General features: G+C 41.0%; 1 protein-coding gene across 7 annotated transcripts in view; it reads right to left on the bottom strand.

The window, feature by feature from the left end:
- Nucleotides 1-8,793: 8,793 nt before the first annotated feature.
- Nucleotides 8,794-13,545, bottom strand: part of KATNIP (katanin interacting protein) — a 64,870-nt gene continuing 60,118 nt past the window's right edge. For all 7 annotated transcript variants that reach the window (XM_069809834.1, XM_069809835.1, XM_069809829.1 and 4 more), the window contains 2 exons: nucleotides 11,619-11,707; nucleotides 8,794-10,266 (listed from right to left, as the gene is read on the bottom strand). In XM_069809834.1, coding sequence (XP_069665935.1) covers nucleotides 10,211-10,266; nucleotides 11,619-11,707 — 145 coding nt within the window. In that variant the 3' untranslated portion in view covers nucleotides 8,794-10,210. The remainder of the gene's footprint in view (nucleotides 10,267-11,618; nucleotides 11,708-13,545) is intronic.

The following is a 13,545-nucleotide window of genomic DNA, read 5'->3' as shown; positions in this document are numbered from 1 at the left end:
TCCTCCTTCTCATTCAGTTGTGGTATGAATCACTTCTGCCCATTTGAGAGATGTGCATTAGATCTTTTACCCTGATAGTCGTGGCTTTTGGCCATTCCAGTGGAGCTTCCAGGTTATTTGCATCCAACTAGAGTTGGCCAGACTTGCCAGACCTTCCATACATTATTATTAGGTATCTGCAACTTCTGAGCCCTAGAGTCTGACCCCAGTGCCTTACCTGCCGCAGCAGTCCAAGTGATCAGCTGCAGGGAACCTGTGAAAAAAGCAATAGGGCATACCCACTACATTTGTCCTTTACAGCCTCCTTGCTTCCTTCTTTTCCTCTGCTGCATTTGTACCTTGAAGGCAGTTCTGCCTCTGCAAAGATGGTTTGTTCCTAGGTTACTACATTATCTGCACTTTTGTGACCATCTCCAGTACTTGAGCCACCTTCCCTGATTTTTCTACAGGGAGAAAAACCCACTAATTTTCTACTCATTTTCCTGAGCCCTTCCTGCTGTTTGTATTCCTGTGCATTACCAAGTCCTTTCATCCTTTTACAAGCCTTAGCTTTCCTTGCTAGCTTTGCTTACCTAGGTTTGCTGGGGGAGAGAAACACAGCTGTCTTCCCACAATTCTGAAGAGCTTTGCTGCATCCAGCCTATTTTTTCTATAGTCACCCACTCCTAACACAACAGGAGGGTGCGGGCTGACCGCCTACACCTGCAGAAAGAGCCCTTCTCCTTGGAGAGCAACAAAACTGAGTCAGCATAACAGAAGTAAGACAGCAGTATCTTAAATAAACAGGCATGAAAGCGGGTTTTTTTGCTTTCACTTTCAGCATCCTGCGCTTGCCAGAAATGTGTCCTGTTACAAGCATGCTTTGCCTCAAGACTTTAGGTCTAGCTGCCTGGTATTCAGACAGAAAGGCAATTACAGAGTCCCATTATTCTGACAGTTAAAAAGATTCAGCCATTGTTCTTCTTGGACAATTCATACTGATTTGCACCGTGCCTGCATTGTTCCTTAGCCTAAATAAGCCTTGTCTCCAAAATGTTATCATCTTCACTTGCATAGAGACAGACAGAGAAGGCAATCAGACACATAGTGAAAAATTAGTCTATAAATCTATGTTGCATTCCATCTATTCTCCATTAAACTATATAACTCTATTTTTTTCCTTGAACATGTATTTTCAGGTCTGAAGACCCAGTACCAGACCAAATGATTTTTTTCTTTCCTTTCTTAACTATAGGCATTACATTTGCTATTCTCCAGTCACACCCAAATCCAGAGATTCATTAGTATTACACTTACTCAAGTAACACGCACTCTCTCTTATGTATTCATCCCTGCATGTAACCTGAGGAGCTAAGAGCCACGGCACAGGTTGTCTTCCCCTGTGTCATCTCTAGGAGCAGATGTCTAGTCAGAAGTGCGAGGACATGAATACTTCTTCCAGCCTCAGGCGATTTGCAGTTTATACTGATTGATTGCATTAAATAAGCAACCTATTAATATTCACCATGCTGTGGCTCAGTAGGCTTCAGCTGGCAGACAGATTCTACAGCAGATAAGTTATGTTAAACAGAGGGTCCTGATCCATACTGGTCATAGAATCACAGAATAATTTAGGCTGCAAAGAGCCTCTGGAGGTCAACTGGTCCAACCCCTCTGATCAGATAGTGTTCTAGTAAAAGAAACCGAATAATAATATCTGTGCTGCAAAAACCAAACCATTGCAATACAACAAACATCTGACAAAAATAAAAAAGGAAAAAAAAAAAGAAAAAAAAAAAGGAAAAAAAAAAAAGAGAGAAGCCATACAAACAACCTGCATTGGAATCACTTGCGGATCAGATCCAGCATAGGAAAATCTGAGGCTTTTTCTTCTCCCAGGAAAATCTGAGGCTTTTTCTTCTCCCAGAAGCACTGTGCTAGGAGATCATCTAGATGGGAGCTCTCCACAGGCTAATCAGCCTGTAGAAACTTAATTTATATCTGCATCAGTGGATAAAGAAGAATAAATCGCAAAGTTTCTGTGGCCCTGTTTTGGAGGACCCTTTGCTATGGTTAGATCTACATGCATTGCCAACTCATTTTTCAGATTTCTCATTAATATCTCTAATGCGTAACTGCAGTCAAAATCAGTCACTGAATCATACATTTTATGACCTCATGCTTACCCCTTCATACTGTTAATAATAATAATACCCCTGCATAAGATGAACGCTTTCTGCAAAACAAGTCCACCAGGCCTTCTGGTTTATGACTTAAAATATAGTAGAACCTGTTTTAGGCAACTGTCAACATCTTTATATTAATTATCAGCAAAATCCTAACTGAAATCTGAGTCACAAGGGCTTGGGCAGTACCATTAATCCCTTCTCCATTCTCCCTACATGAATGCCTGCTTCTCATGATGTGTTCTCTTTCTCTATACATTTATATACCTAGTTCCTTTTGCACACTCCAATTCAACTTTACTTCAGTAATTTTCACATTAAATCTACAGTCTTTGTTTCCCAAGGTGAAACTGCCTCCAGAGACCCTTTTCCATTTCTTCTATCCATATGCTTCTATAGGTGGTTACTTTTTCACTATGAGCTGGAGCCCTCCCCTACGGACCTCTCCTCCCCTCGGACTCTGACAGGCAAACAAGTGTCCAACAAGTCATTCCCCGACCCGTATTCTCAAACCACAAGCAGATGACCAAGGTGCGGATCTCCCTAGGGCCTTAATGCTACTCCCGGAGGAAAAATAGTGACACTGGGGGATCCCAAAGGACTTCAGACAGAATACACAAGGACAGAACATGCATTGATCTACCCAAGTACAGTACTGAGCAGATCTTAGCTTCTTGCAGATTTTTTGTGAAGACTACATTTTCTCAATGTCCCAAAGACAGTGATTAAAATACATATCAATGTCTTGCTGGGTCAGTGGGTTTTGATCAGATTTCCCATTTCATGTTAATATTCAGATATGTTACCACCCCAGACAGATGAATAATAGGAGCTATTTAATTTCTCTGACAATATCAAACATAATGAAAAGTCTTACTATCGTCCCACATCCTTCTCCATGAATTCTGGCCACAGACAGATCTCTTGTTGGTAATGGAAATGTCAGTTTGATTCATCAGTTCACCAACTAATCCTTACCAAACAATTTCCAGTATACAGCAAGCCACCCAAAAGCATTCCTTTGGAAACAAGCCAGAACTGACATTCATTGTAGATTACTTTTTACTACTGTTTAGGCTTATACCATTTCAGGTAGCTTTGCTACTTACTCTATTTTTAGCAGTGCTTCCAGCAGACCAGGAAAAAGGCAGATCATGAGACTTCTGCTAATCTGTAAATCTGATATTATAGTTGGGACACTGAATTTATTATTATACGGCTAGATGACGACAACACAGATGACCTTTCCACAATGCCAGAAGTCTTATCCACACTGATCTAGGCCTTTAATCAGTGGGGGCAACTATAGATTATTATGTGTCAAAGGAAAAACTTTTTCCCTGTTAGGACAGTCAAGTATTAAAACAGATTGTTGTGCAGCCTCCATCCCTAGAGGTTTTCCAGACCGAACTGGATGAAGCCCAGTATGACCTGGTCTGACTTTTGTAAGGTAAAAAAGAAGGTGTGTAATTGCAGAAAGCAGCCAGGGAAATCTTTGATGAATGGGAGCACAGAGCCATGAATAATAACAGGCAGGAACAGCACCATCAGTGTTTTACACTTGCTAAGCCACACTTGTAAGCAAGCGGGGCTGACAGCCGTCAGCGTCTCAGCTCAGTTCGCTGTGCTGGCTGACTCATTTTTCTGCCAACCACTCTGTACACTCCGTAAAGCTGCTGTGCCAGTGCTGCCTCAGTCCTCACCCTTTTTGATGAAAGACGAAAGCTCTCTCTTGCTCAAGATGAAAGTTCTTTCCCCAGCTTGTTACAGGCAAAAACATCTATTCTGGCAGCCACCTTATGCTGCTATCAGGCAGAAGAGAAATCTTAGTGCAAAAGGGCTCAACTGCTCCCAGTTCATTATCTTTACCACAGGGACCATCTCTTCTCCCAAGTACAATGCTCCCCTTGGGTGAAGAATCATTTCCCTGAGAAACCTTCACAGCCATAGCAGCTTATTCTGTGTTCCCCTACCCTTATGCCTACCACGCTTGCTTTCCATCTGAACCTTTGACCAACATCTGTTTCAGGTCCAGCTGTACTGACTGGCGTACAGTTTGGAGATCAGTTCAGTCCGTAACACTCAGCTGGGCTCACACGCTCAGGAGGCAGCAGCTGAGTACCAGGCTCTTCCTGGCCCTTACAATGGCGCTGAGATGTAGCGTCCAGATCTAAACCTTCTCTTTAGCACTGCACCCACCCCCTGCTTCCCCCAGGGCCAGAAGACTTTCAGGTAGCAACTGCCCTCCTTGCTGAGAAGATGGAGATTTGGCTATTTCTAAGTTCCTTTAGCGTCCTCTGACATTCTCCTCCACATGCTTAGCCCAGCATGATGAACTTTCAAAAACCGCTGTGAAGCCCCTTTTCCAATTAGATCCAGATAAGCTAAGGAACACAAGCAACTGAGCTCTGAAAGAACAGATCACATATGAGTAAGAGGGAAGAGTAGAGCACAAGTTCAGTGTATCTGTCTGATATATCTCCTTAGGTTTATGGTTCCCCAGAATGCCCAACCTCTTGGGAAAACTGCACAAAATCTGTGCATGCTGACATTTTTGGAAGTCCCATGAGCAATAGAGCAGAGACGCACACTAAGAATTTGTGAGTCAAGTTGATTTTAGTCACACCAAAGAGACCTTGAGCGAATTGAAAGCTAAAGGCAAGATTTCACTGCGGTCTCACTGTATAATTGGGACCTTCCAGAAATAAATATCATACCTGGGGAAGGCTGCTAGATCACCTCAGATCATGAGGTGGTGGTTTTCCTCTCCTAATTAGAGCCAAAGCAGTGAGCTATGGGTGGAGGACCGTGTAGTGTTGGAAGAAATAGTCCAGGCTGGGAAACTCCTACCCTGCTGATCACCGGGATGGTCAGTCCTCTCCTTCAACCAGGAGCTAAGAAAGGGAGCCATCGGCCAGAGGGTCTGTAAGCCTTGTTTTCCCTTTTTTCCAGTAATTTCTAGGTCAGTAAGAAAGAAGTCACAAATTGTGAATGTTTCCTTTTATGCCTAGATCTCAACACTGCAGCACTTCACAGGGTCCCGAGCCAGGGTGACTGGAGCTGATGCTATTAGACAAGGGTGGAAAATTGATCTCTTCCCAGCAAGATTTAGAGGCCAGTCGGACAGGAAATTACTCCAGCTGGGCACTCTGTCCCCATCTCTCAGCTCTTCCTGCAGCTAGGAGATTCACTCTATAATTGCTTTCTTAGTCCACATTTTATCCTCAGCTGACAGAATTCCATTAGGGTGATACAAGCTGCGTGATAAAGGGATGTTTGTGTCTCACATGGGCTGTAAGTCATTTCTCAGCAAACAAGCAAATAGTCACAGAAATGGGCAAAGAGACACTGAGCCAGGAACCCTCCTTCTTGTGCTCTGAATACCAGGACCTCAGCACTCAAATGGAAGCAAACATTCTTCCAGTATGTTATATTCCTCTCTGCTTCCCTCTCTGCTCTTTAGAGGAGACTTGTCAGTGCACATCTCCAAAATGAACATTTATCTCTGCAGCATTTTTGAATGGACAATAGCCAAGCAGGCAGACATGGAGCACCAGCACCCCTAGAAAGGAGGGCCCCATGCAAACGGGAGCCACTGTGCTGTGATCGGAGGGGTTGGTGACACCACAGATCACAGATAGCAAGTGGCCTACATATGGGAAACTAGATGAAATGAAACCAATGTTGTAATACATCTGAGCACATACATCTGAAGAGCGTACCAGGTTGGTCACACCTGCAAGACAAGGAACAATGATTCTGAACAGGACCTTTGGGACTGTTTTGGAAGACAAAAGGAGTGATCTTTTAAGCATAATGATGCAGCTAAAAGATAGACATGACGAAAAAAAGCTAAAAGGGAACACAGGAAGGTGCGTCAAATGCTCTAGTCTGCATAGTTACAGTATCTATAGTACTGGGGAAGCCATTACTAGGCAGTGTGTTCTGGAGTTCACATTTTTTGAAGAATATTGGAAGAGATTTGGCTACTTCAGTGACTCTTACCAGAAGAGCGGCTCCTGTTAGAGCTCTGCCTCCCGGATCAGCAGCCCCAGAAAATGGAGGCCAGCCTAAGGCATCCCTACACAACGTGTCTGCTCACACCACTGCTGGTTTGAACTCCAATCACTTGCTATATTCCCCAGGCCCGTAGAGAGGTGCCTCCAACAGTGAGGACTGCTGAAGCAGATAGCAGGAGGCAATGGGAGATGTTTCTGTCTTACACAGTAAAAGCCATCAACTCAATCAAAGGGAAAGCAGACTTCATCCCCTGCATGAGCCAGAATTCAGATGTCAATACAGCACTTCACATTTGCTCTTACCTGACTTAGGCTGAGAAGTGAGCTTTTCCTGGTAATGCAAGAGGGTTTAAAGACTCAACATTCAACCTCCCTCAACCACTGATCTCATACTCACGTCATCACTGGCAGCGAGACCTATCTCTGGTCATTTCAGTGTGTTACCTGGTGTACAAGATCTCAGTCCAATCTCACAACACCCAGTCACTCATTGGCACTGTCAGGCTCTTGCAGATGTTACCAGTCTAGCATACAACCCTGAAATGACAGGACTGAACATCACTATGGGGAATGACCAACACACCAGGAACACAGCAAAAGCCCAGCAGGACCAGGAAATCTTACAGAAAAAGCAGCATCACCTACGCAGAATGCTGTGATGCAATTTTATGTCCAGGCTCAGCCTAAGCCATGAGAAGAGCTCAGCTTAATTTAGCTGCTGTATGTAGCTCCTCACATAGCTCTTATGGGTTCATCCTCCAAAATGAGGATTAGTGTCCTGACTCAGTAATACACAAACTTCAGTGTCTTCTATGCTGCCTTTTACACTGTCTGCATCACTGCTTGCTCCCTTGTCCACAGACAGGTACTTCTCACTGCTGTTTAAATTCTACTGGATTAAACCACAAAAGGCAGAAATTGATAACAGAAGTTGCAGGACTTCCCAGGCATTCTGGTTTTCAGATTACCCAGTGAAGACTGATAAAAACATCTTTTTAAAGACCAAAAACTAGGCAGCATGACATGTACTTCCTCACAGATTATTTCTTTATCCTCTGCCCTTCTTAGTGTCACTGTGGGACAAACAAACTCATTTCTGTTATCTTGATCCAACCCCTTTAATGCAAGTCACTACAGGTAAAGGTGAGCAACTATGACATAAAGGTTTTTGAGTGGTGCAGAAATTGGAACTGCGCGAAAGTTTAATAATTTACATCAAAGGCTTCAGCAAGAATTCATACTAATCCCTCCTTTTCCTTTGCCATGCTTTTGACAATGTCGAATGATGTTACCGTGCACATTCTTGCTGAATTACTCTTGCTGAAACTGTGCCTGACATTGACTGAAGTGCTCCGTGGGGATTTTCTTGATTGCATGTTTACTCTTCCTCCTTTCCCTCCTGTAAATGCTAGTCTGACATGAATGTACTTGTGACTAGTTAGTTAAAAAAAGGTGAAAAATGGAATGAAACTTTTTTTTTTTTTAACCCTGATTCACTGTGGAAATGAGTCAAGTATCTATGTTTGTGTATATAGGGCTGACTAGGACACTTAATTATCTTTGGTTATATAAAGGGTCATTACATCTCGGCTCCAATTAGGAGGGCAAATGCTGACATCTCCCCTAGACACGAATGAAGTATTTTCTAAACATTATGCTACTTTCTATATATGACTGACTAGACTCAAGGACTTCATTAGGCCTTGCCTTGGTGGCGTATGTCATCCCAGAGCAGAGCGCAGGCTGGCAAACCCTTCTTTCAGACAGAGACACTGCAGGGGAGGATGTTCCACAAGTTAACAATTTTCTGGAAATATTTTAAAAACTTTCATGGTCTTTCCACTGTGTGGCAATTGTGGGGAATCTCTTGAATGAGTAAAAGGAGCTGCTAGGAGAGTCTGATGGAAGGTACAAGCCAATACTCTCTGTGCCAGACCAGCTGCACTGGATACATTACAGATTTCCAGAGGCAAAAGGTGTGAAAACTGGCTGCAGTTACCAACTGACCGGTGAGGAAGAGTTGGTGGCAGAGAAACAGACAATAGAGAGAACCGTGACCCATCTGAGCTTGACCGGGTATTTTGCAATAATTTACAAAACCTGGACTTACCTCAAAGGCTTAGGGTTGAAAAATCATTAGTCCATCACATAGGACTTGAAATGCTCCAGACAGATACAGAGAAGACAGATGAGCATAGAAAGTACTCTCCCCCTCATACCTTTTCTGATCAATAAGAAGGATGCTATTCTGTGCCAGGAAACATGACGGATTTCATTTATCTTCACATTCAATGCAATTTTCTCAGAAGAACAAACAATGCGACAGGTCTCATCTCATCTAGAGATTGCCTACATGACAAATCTGTGATTGTGCCTTAAGTCTTAAAAACCTTGCTGTTATAGCCTCTCCTCTTCCAAACACATACATTTATATCTGTTCTTAGCTCTACCAGTAACCCCCCTTCCAGCTTCTCCTCTTTTTCATTTTGGAGTTGCACATGATGGTTATCTGAGAACACAAGGGGAGACAGTTCTCAGAACGACAGAGGGTTCTTTTGTCAGTGCAGTTTGGGAAGAGCCTTTCAACAAAGTACAATATACTCACACTATTTTACATTTAGAAGTAAAGTGTTTTGTATTTAGTACAAAATACATTTTGTTGCTCCATCAATACACAGAAATCTGGGAAATGCATTGCTATCTTGTGTCTTTTCAGTTTAGCCAACACCAGTTAAGAAGTATGCTTTTCATAGGCAACATACAAGATATTGCACTCCTGACTCAGTACAGAACAGGAAACAGAACATTTTAATTCTGTATCAGGAGCTGCAGTAGTATATCTCTGTTTCATGTCTAAAAGTATATACTGACTTCAGAGTGTTCAGTTCTCTCTGGAAACAATGAGCAAGTTCTAAACGAGAAAGGAAGAATCTTCTATGGAAGAGATTTACAGGTTGTCACAACCTACAAATTTTCAGTGAAAAATACTTTTGCATAGCTACAAATCCTGCAGCATAATTATTTGGTTAGAGGTTTTGTTTAAATGACTACATATACAGGGTACTTTGTGTTTAAAAATGCGGTTTACTCCTTCTGCTAGTTAAAATCCATTTACTATTTGTCAAAAGTGATGATATGTTGGTGGCCACAGATCTGGTTGGTGCAGCACAGAGGTATGGCCTCCTCATTCATATAATCAATTCAGGCAAAATAGGAGAAAATAGCATTGCTCTGTAGCAGAAGGACTCTGAAGAATGTGTAGAGCGCCTGTTAGTGGCATTTCAGGCAAAACACCTATTTTTCTTTTTTCATGGTAGTGAAATAATGAAAGAAATAATTATTTCACTGCAAAAGATGAAAGAAGTGACAGCTGAAACCTACTTATTAAACCTTGATAAACCCACTTGCTGATCTCCATTTTCTAAAAGCATTCAACACACTTCTGCATGCTCCAGATGTCAGAAACAGTGTCAGCCCCTAGAGACAGCCATGGCATCAACACAGTGGCAGCCCAGAAATCGAGAGGTAAAGAGTATTTCCTTTAAGTAGATTTCCCAAAGAACTATTTACAGGCATCAGAAACAAAGCAGACACTTCCTTCTAGTGAGGAGCTTTGTGACCATCCAGCTAGGATTTAGGAATTAAAGTTTGAGAAATACTCTGAAAGAGCTCTTGTTATAACCATCCTGCTTCACCCAAGTTCTTGGTACATGGCAGGAACACTTGTCAGCTAGCAGTAAGGTTCCCACTCACTCCTTTATGTTCCTTTCTCCCTGGATTTTCAATTAAGAGAGGAGGAAAAAACAGTCAGACAGATAATGACAATTAAAAAACCCAGAAAACTGAATTCATGCTTTACATTTCATTACTGAAGAAAATTTCCTGTGGCAAATAAAACTTTCTCTCATAAGACAGGAGGTGGTTCAGCAGCAGCAGATACGGAGAAATCTTCCATTTGGATGATACGTATCTTGGAGATCTAGACTGCAGTTATTTAGGGCTGGATGTATTCAGGACTTTCCAATGTTATCTCTTCCTCCTCTGCAGTCCTTTTTCACATATGCAGGTTTTGGGACGCAAAGCTGTTAAGGAAAATTGAGTGCTGTTTTAAGACTGTACCTGTATTTACAGTGAAGCCATAGACTAAAATACAGAAGGAACATGCCCATCTCTCTTTCCATCCCAGAATGAAAACTAAGCTACTCTTCTCGGTAATGTTTCTTACATTGACAGTGAGTGCTGCAATTTTTTCACAGTCCTATGGAATCAGATTCCTGTGGAATCTAGTCTGAATTCAATGTTGACTCTGTTCTGAGTAGGAGGTTGGACCCTCCCTCAGGAGGGGAACCGTGAGGTCTCCTCCAACCCAAATCATTCTATGAATCTGTTATCAACCACTGCAGCTGATACCAGTAAGTACTCCAGAGGAGACATGGGGCGGATGGTGATAGGCAATCCTCAGCTGATGACTTCAGAGGCGTTATGCGTCCTTAATGCTTGGACAATAGATGTGATGGCCATGACGATGACAGCTATTCTTTAGTGGACATAGGGTATGTCTGTACTGGAACCCAGGATGCCATTACAACAGGCACAGAGATGTTCAAAACACTTTTGACTCAGCTAGCACTAATATAGTAATAACTTTGAAGCTGTATTTGTACAGGCAATGGCATTTCAAATCCTTCTCCAACACAACTGTTATTAAAAGCCATCAAATAATTTCTGTTAACACTTTCTAGAGGAACTAATTGGAGAAAGTGTCACGCTCAGGAGAGAAAACCAATCATGAATATACCAGCTTGGCTGAGAATTTGTAATGTATTTAGGGAGCTATTCTGAGTAATTTACAATGAATGACTGGGAATTTTCAGACTATAAATACAATCTACTCTTTCTCCTTGGGAAAAAAAAAAGAGGTTGTCTTTTTAATTATCACTTTGTAAGAGAAAAGGCCAACCAGAAAGACAGTGGGAAGAATAAAGTCAACATGTGTTCCCCCTTGTTACACTTACCGTGATTTTGGATTTGCTTGAGGAGTAACAAGCAGCTAATCGTGACACACGTGCATCATCTCAGAAGCTGCTTAGAAGGCCAGTGGGGATGCAATGAGCCTATTATTCCAAAAGCTATCTATGAACCTGCACAATTAACACCAGTTTTCAGTTTATCTTTGGTCAGTTTCTTTCCTGAGGACTTCTCTGTGTGTTGGTGTAAGCTATATCATCCACTTTCAGATTTAGATATAGAATAAAAATCCACCAGAGTATTGACATTCCTGGTTTGCCTTCCTATGTTAGAAAAAGTAGAGCTAGATATATGAAAGAGGTGTAAGTCTCCCCACTTTTCCCAGTTTAGGTCTGTAACAATGTTCATTATCCATCCCGTCTCTGTAGAAAGTGAGCAGAAGAAAACTGTAGAACACAGAACTAACCTGGATCAGCCACAACCTGTTTCTTCTTGCTGTTTGTGACAATCTCATTTTCATTCATCATTCGTACATCCTGATCTCCCACATGATTGCTGAAAAGATTTAAATCAGTACAATAGCCAAAATAATCAACATTGTGAAAAGTTATGTGTCATGAAAAAGGTTACCAAATAAGTTATTTAGGTCCTGGAGGCTAAACAAAGCTATGAAACACAGCCACATTATATGAGACTATCTAGAAAGGAAAGGCATTCTGTCTGCATCCATCTGAAGGACTTCTTGCCAGTTTTAATCAGTGGCATTCATTCAGGCACACATTCAAATATAAGTATCATACTCACTTACAATTTTCTTGCTTGCCTACACAGCTTGAACCACATTAACCAAAGTGAGATTTTAAATCAGTGCTGTACAAAGAGGGTATAAAAATCCCTATATGGAACTTAACAGTGTCTTGTAGTGTTGATATAGCATTATTTGAAAATTTTCTGAACTAAACAAAACTAATTTACTGTGACAAATTTTGTTTGCAGGCTGCTGCAAAATTTTAACAATTCCTTTTTGGGAAAGTAGTAATAACTTCAAGGTTAAATTAAACAAATTACAGAAAAAATGTGAGCTGAACTGAAAGTTAAAGAAAACATCACTAATAACATCTCCCTTTCACACAGACAAAAACAAAACATCCGTGCCTTTGGAAAAAAAAGTATATTTTTCTTTTCTCTACAAATACTGCACAAAATACGTTTCTATTTTTGGAGAAAAATGTAATGTCTCTCAAACTGTCAGAGTGAAACAGGAGAACCAATACTGAAGTAAATCAGAACTTGCACTATTGATAATATCAGACTCAAGTTTGGAGTTCATAAAATACTGAACAGTGACATGTGAAAGAGAATAGGCCAAAATCCGAAGTAACAATATATACAAGCTGAAGAGTATTTTTAAATTGGAGGGATATTATCCAGCATGTAGTAAAGGATTTGTCTTCTATTGCTAAAGTACCCTATATTTTAGTAGGGTAGTAGGTGAAAAAAAGGAAAAGAAGATTGCAAAACAGGCTAAGAAGAAAGACCAGGAAAGCTCCTGCACAGAGGAGCTTTTAGAATAGAAGAGACTCAGCATGTTCTTGACTGCAAAATAGATCATGCAGTTTACATGACGCCCCTCTTAAAACTAAATCAAAGGATATATGTCTTATAAATATGTGCAAAGGAGGTTATGTGGAAAAGATGTAGGATTACAGCTGATGCTTCTCTGCTTCCAATAAAATAACTTTACTCATAGAAAGATGCTAAGCTAAAGAAAGTAAAGGTTCATTTCTCCTCCTCCTTTTTATATCCCACTGAAAAATTTCTCAAAACTCGTATTTTCTCAAGACATTTTCCTTTCAGTAACCTTTTCATTTGAAAAATTGCTTACCTCCAACTTTACCATGACAACACAGCCACTTGTACAAAACCATGAGTCTAACACAATACATCCAAAGAATAATAATTTATTTCAACATCTGATAGTACCAGTGGCCAAGAGCCAATGGTTTAGAGAAACACAGGAACACAAATCCTGTAGGCAAATGTGAACTTCTGTTCTTAATCAGGACAGCTTACGATCCTTCCACTTATTTCTAAATACTTGAATATTCTTCTGAATTAATTATGTGCCATTTTTGAATGCAAAACTGTCGCCTTTTTTTTCGAAGTGATGTATGTGCAAGACATTCTATTTGTTAGCTGTGCAATGTATAAGAAAGTGTTTATTTCTATAAGCTTTCGATTTTTCACTTTTCAATCTCATTTAAAATAAATTATTCTTTCAATCTTTATTTTCCTTGCTAGGGACTCTTTTTTAGACCCTATCAATCCTGACCTTCTAAATATAAGTGCATTTTTCACTGCATTTCATCACATTTTCTGTGAGATTGCCAACT

Source organism: Haliaeetus albicilla, chromosome 22 (genome assembly GCF_947461875.1).
Source record: "Haliaeetus albicilla chromosome 22, bHalAlb1.1, whole genome shotgun sequence".
NCBI lineage: Eukaryota > Metazoa > Chordata > Aves > Accipitriformes > Accipitridae > Haliaeetus > Haliaeetus albicilla.
The sequence above is the reverse complement of the archived record's forward strand: the minus strand, read 5'-3'. Positions and strand labels throughout refer to the sequence as shown.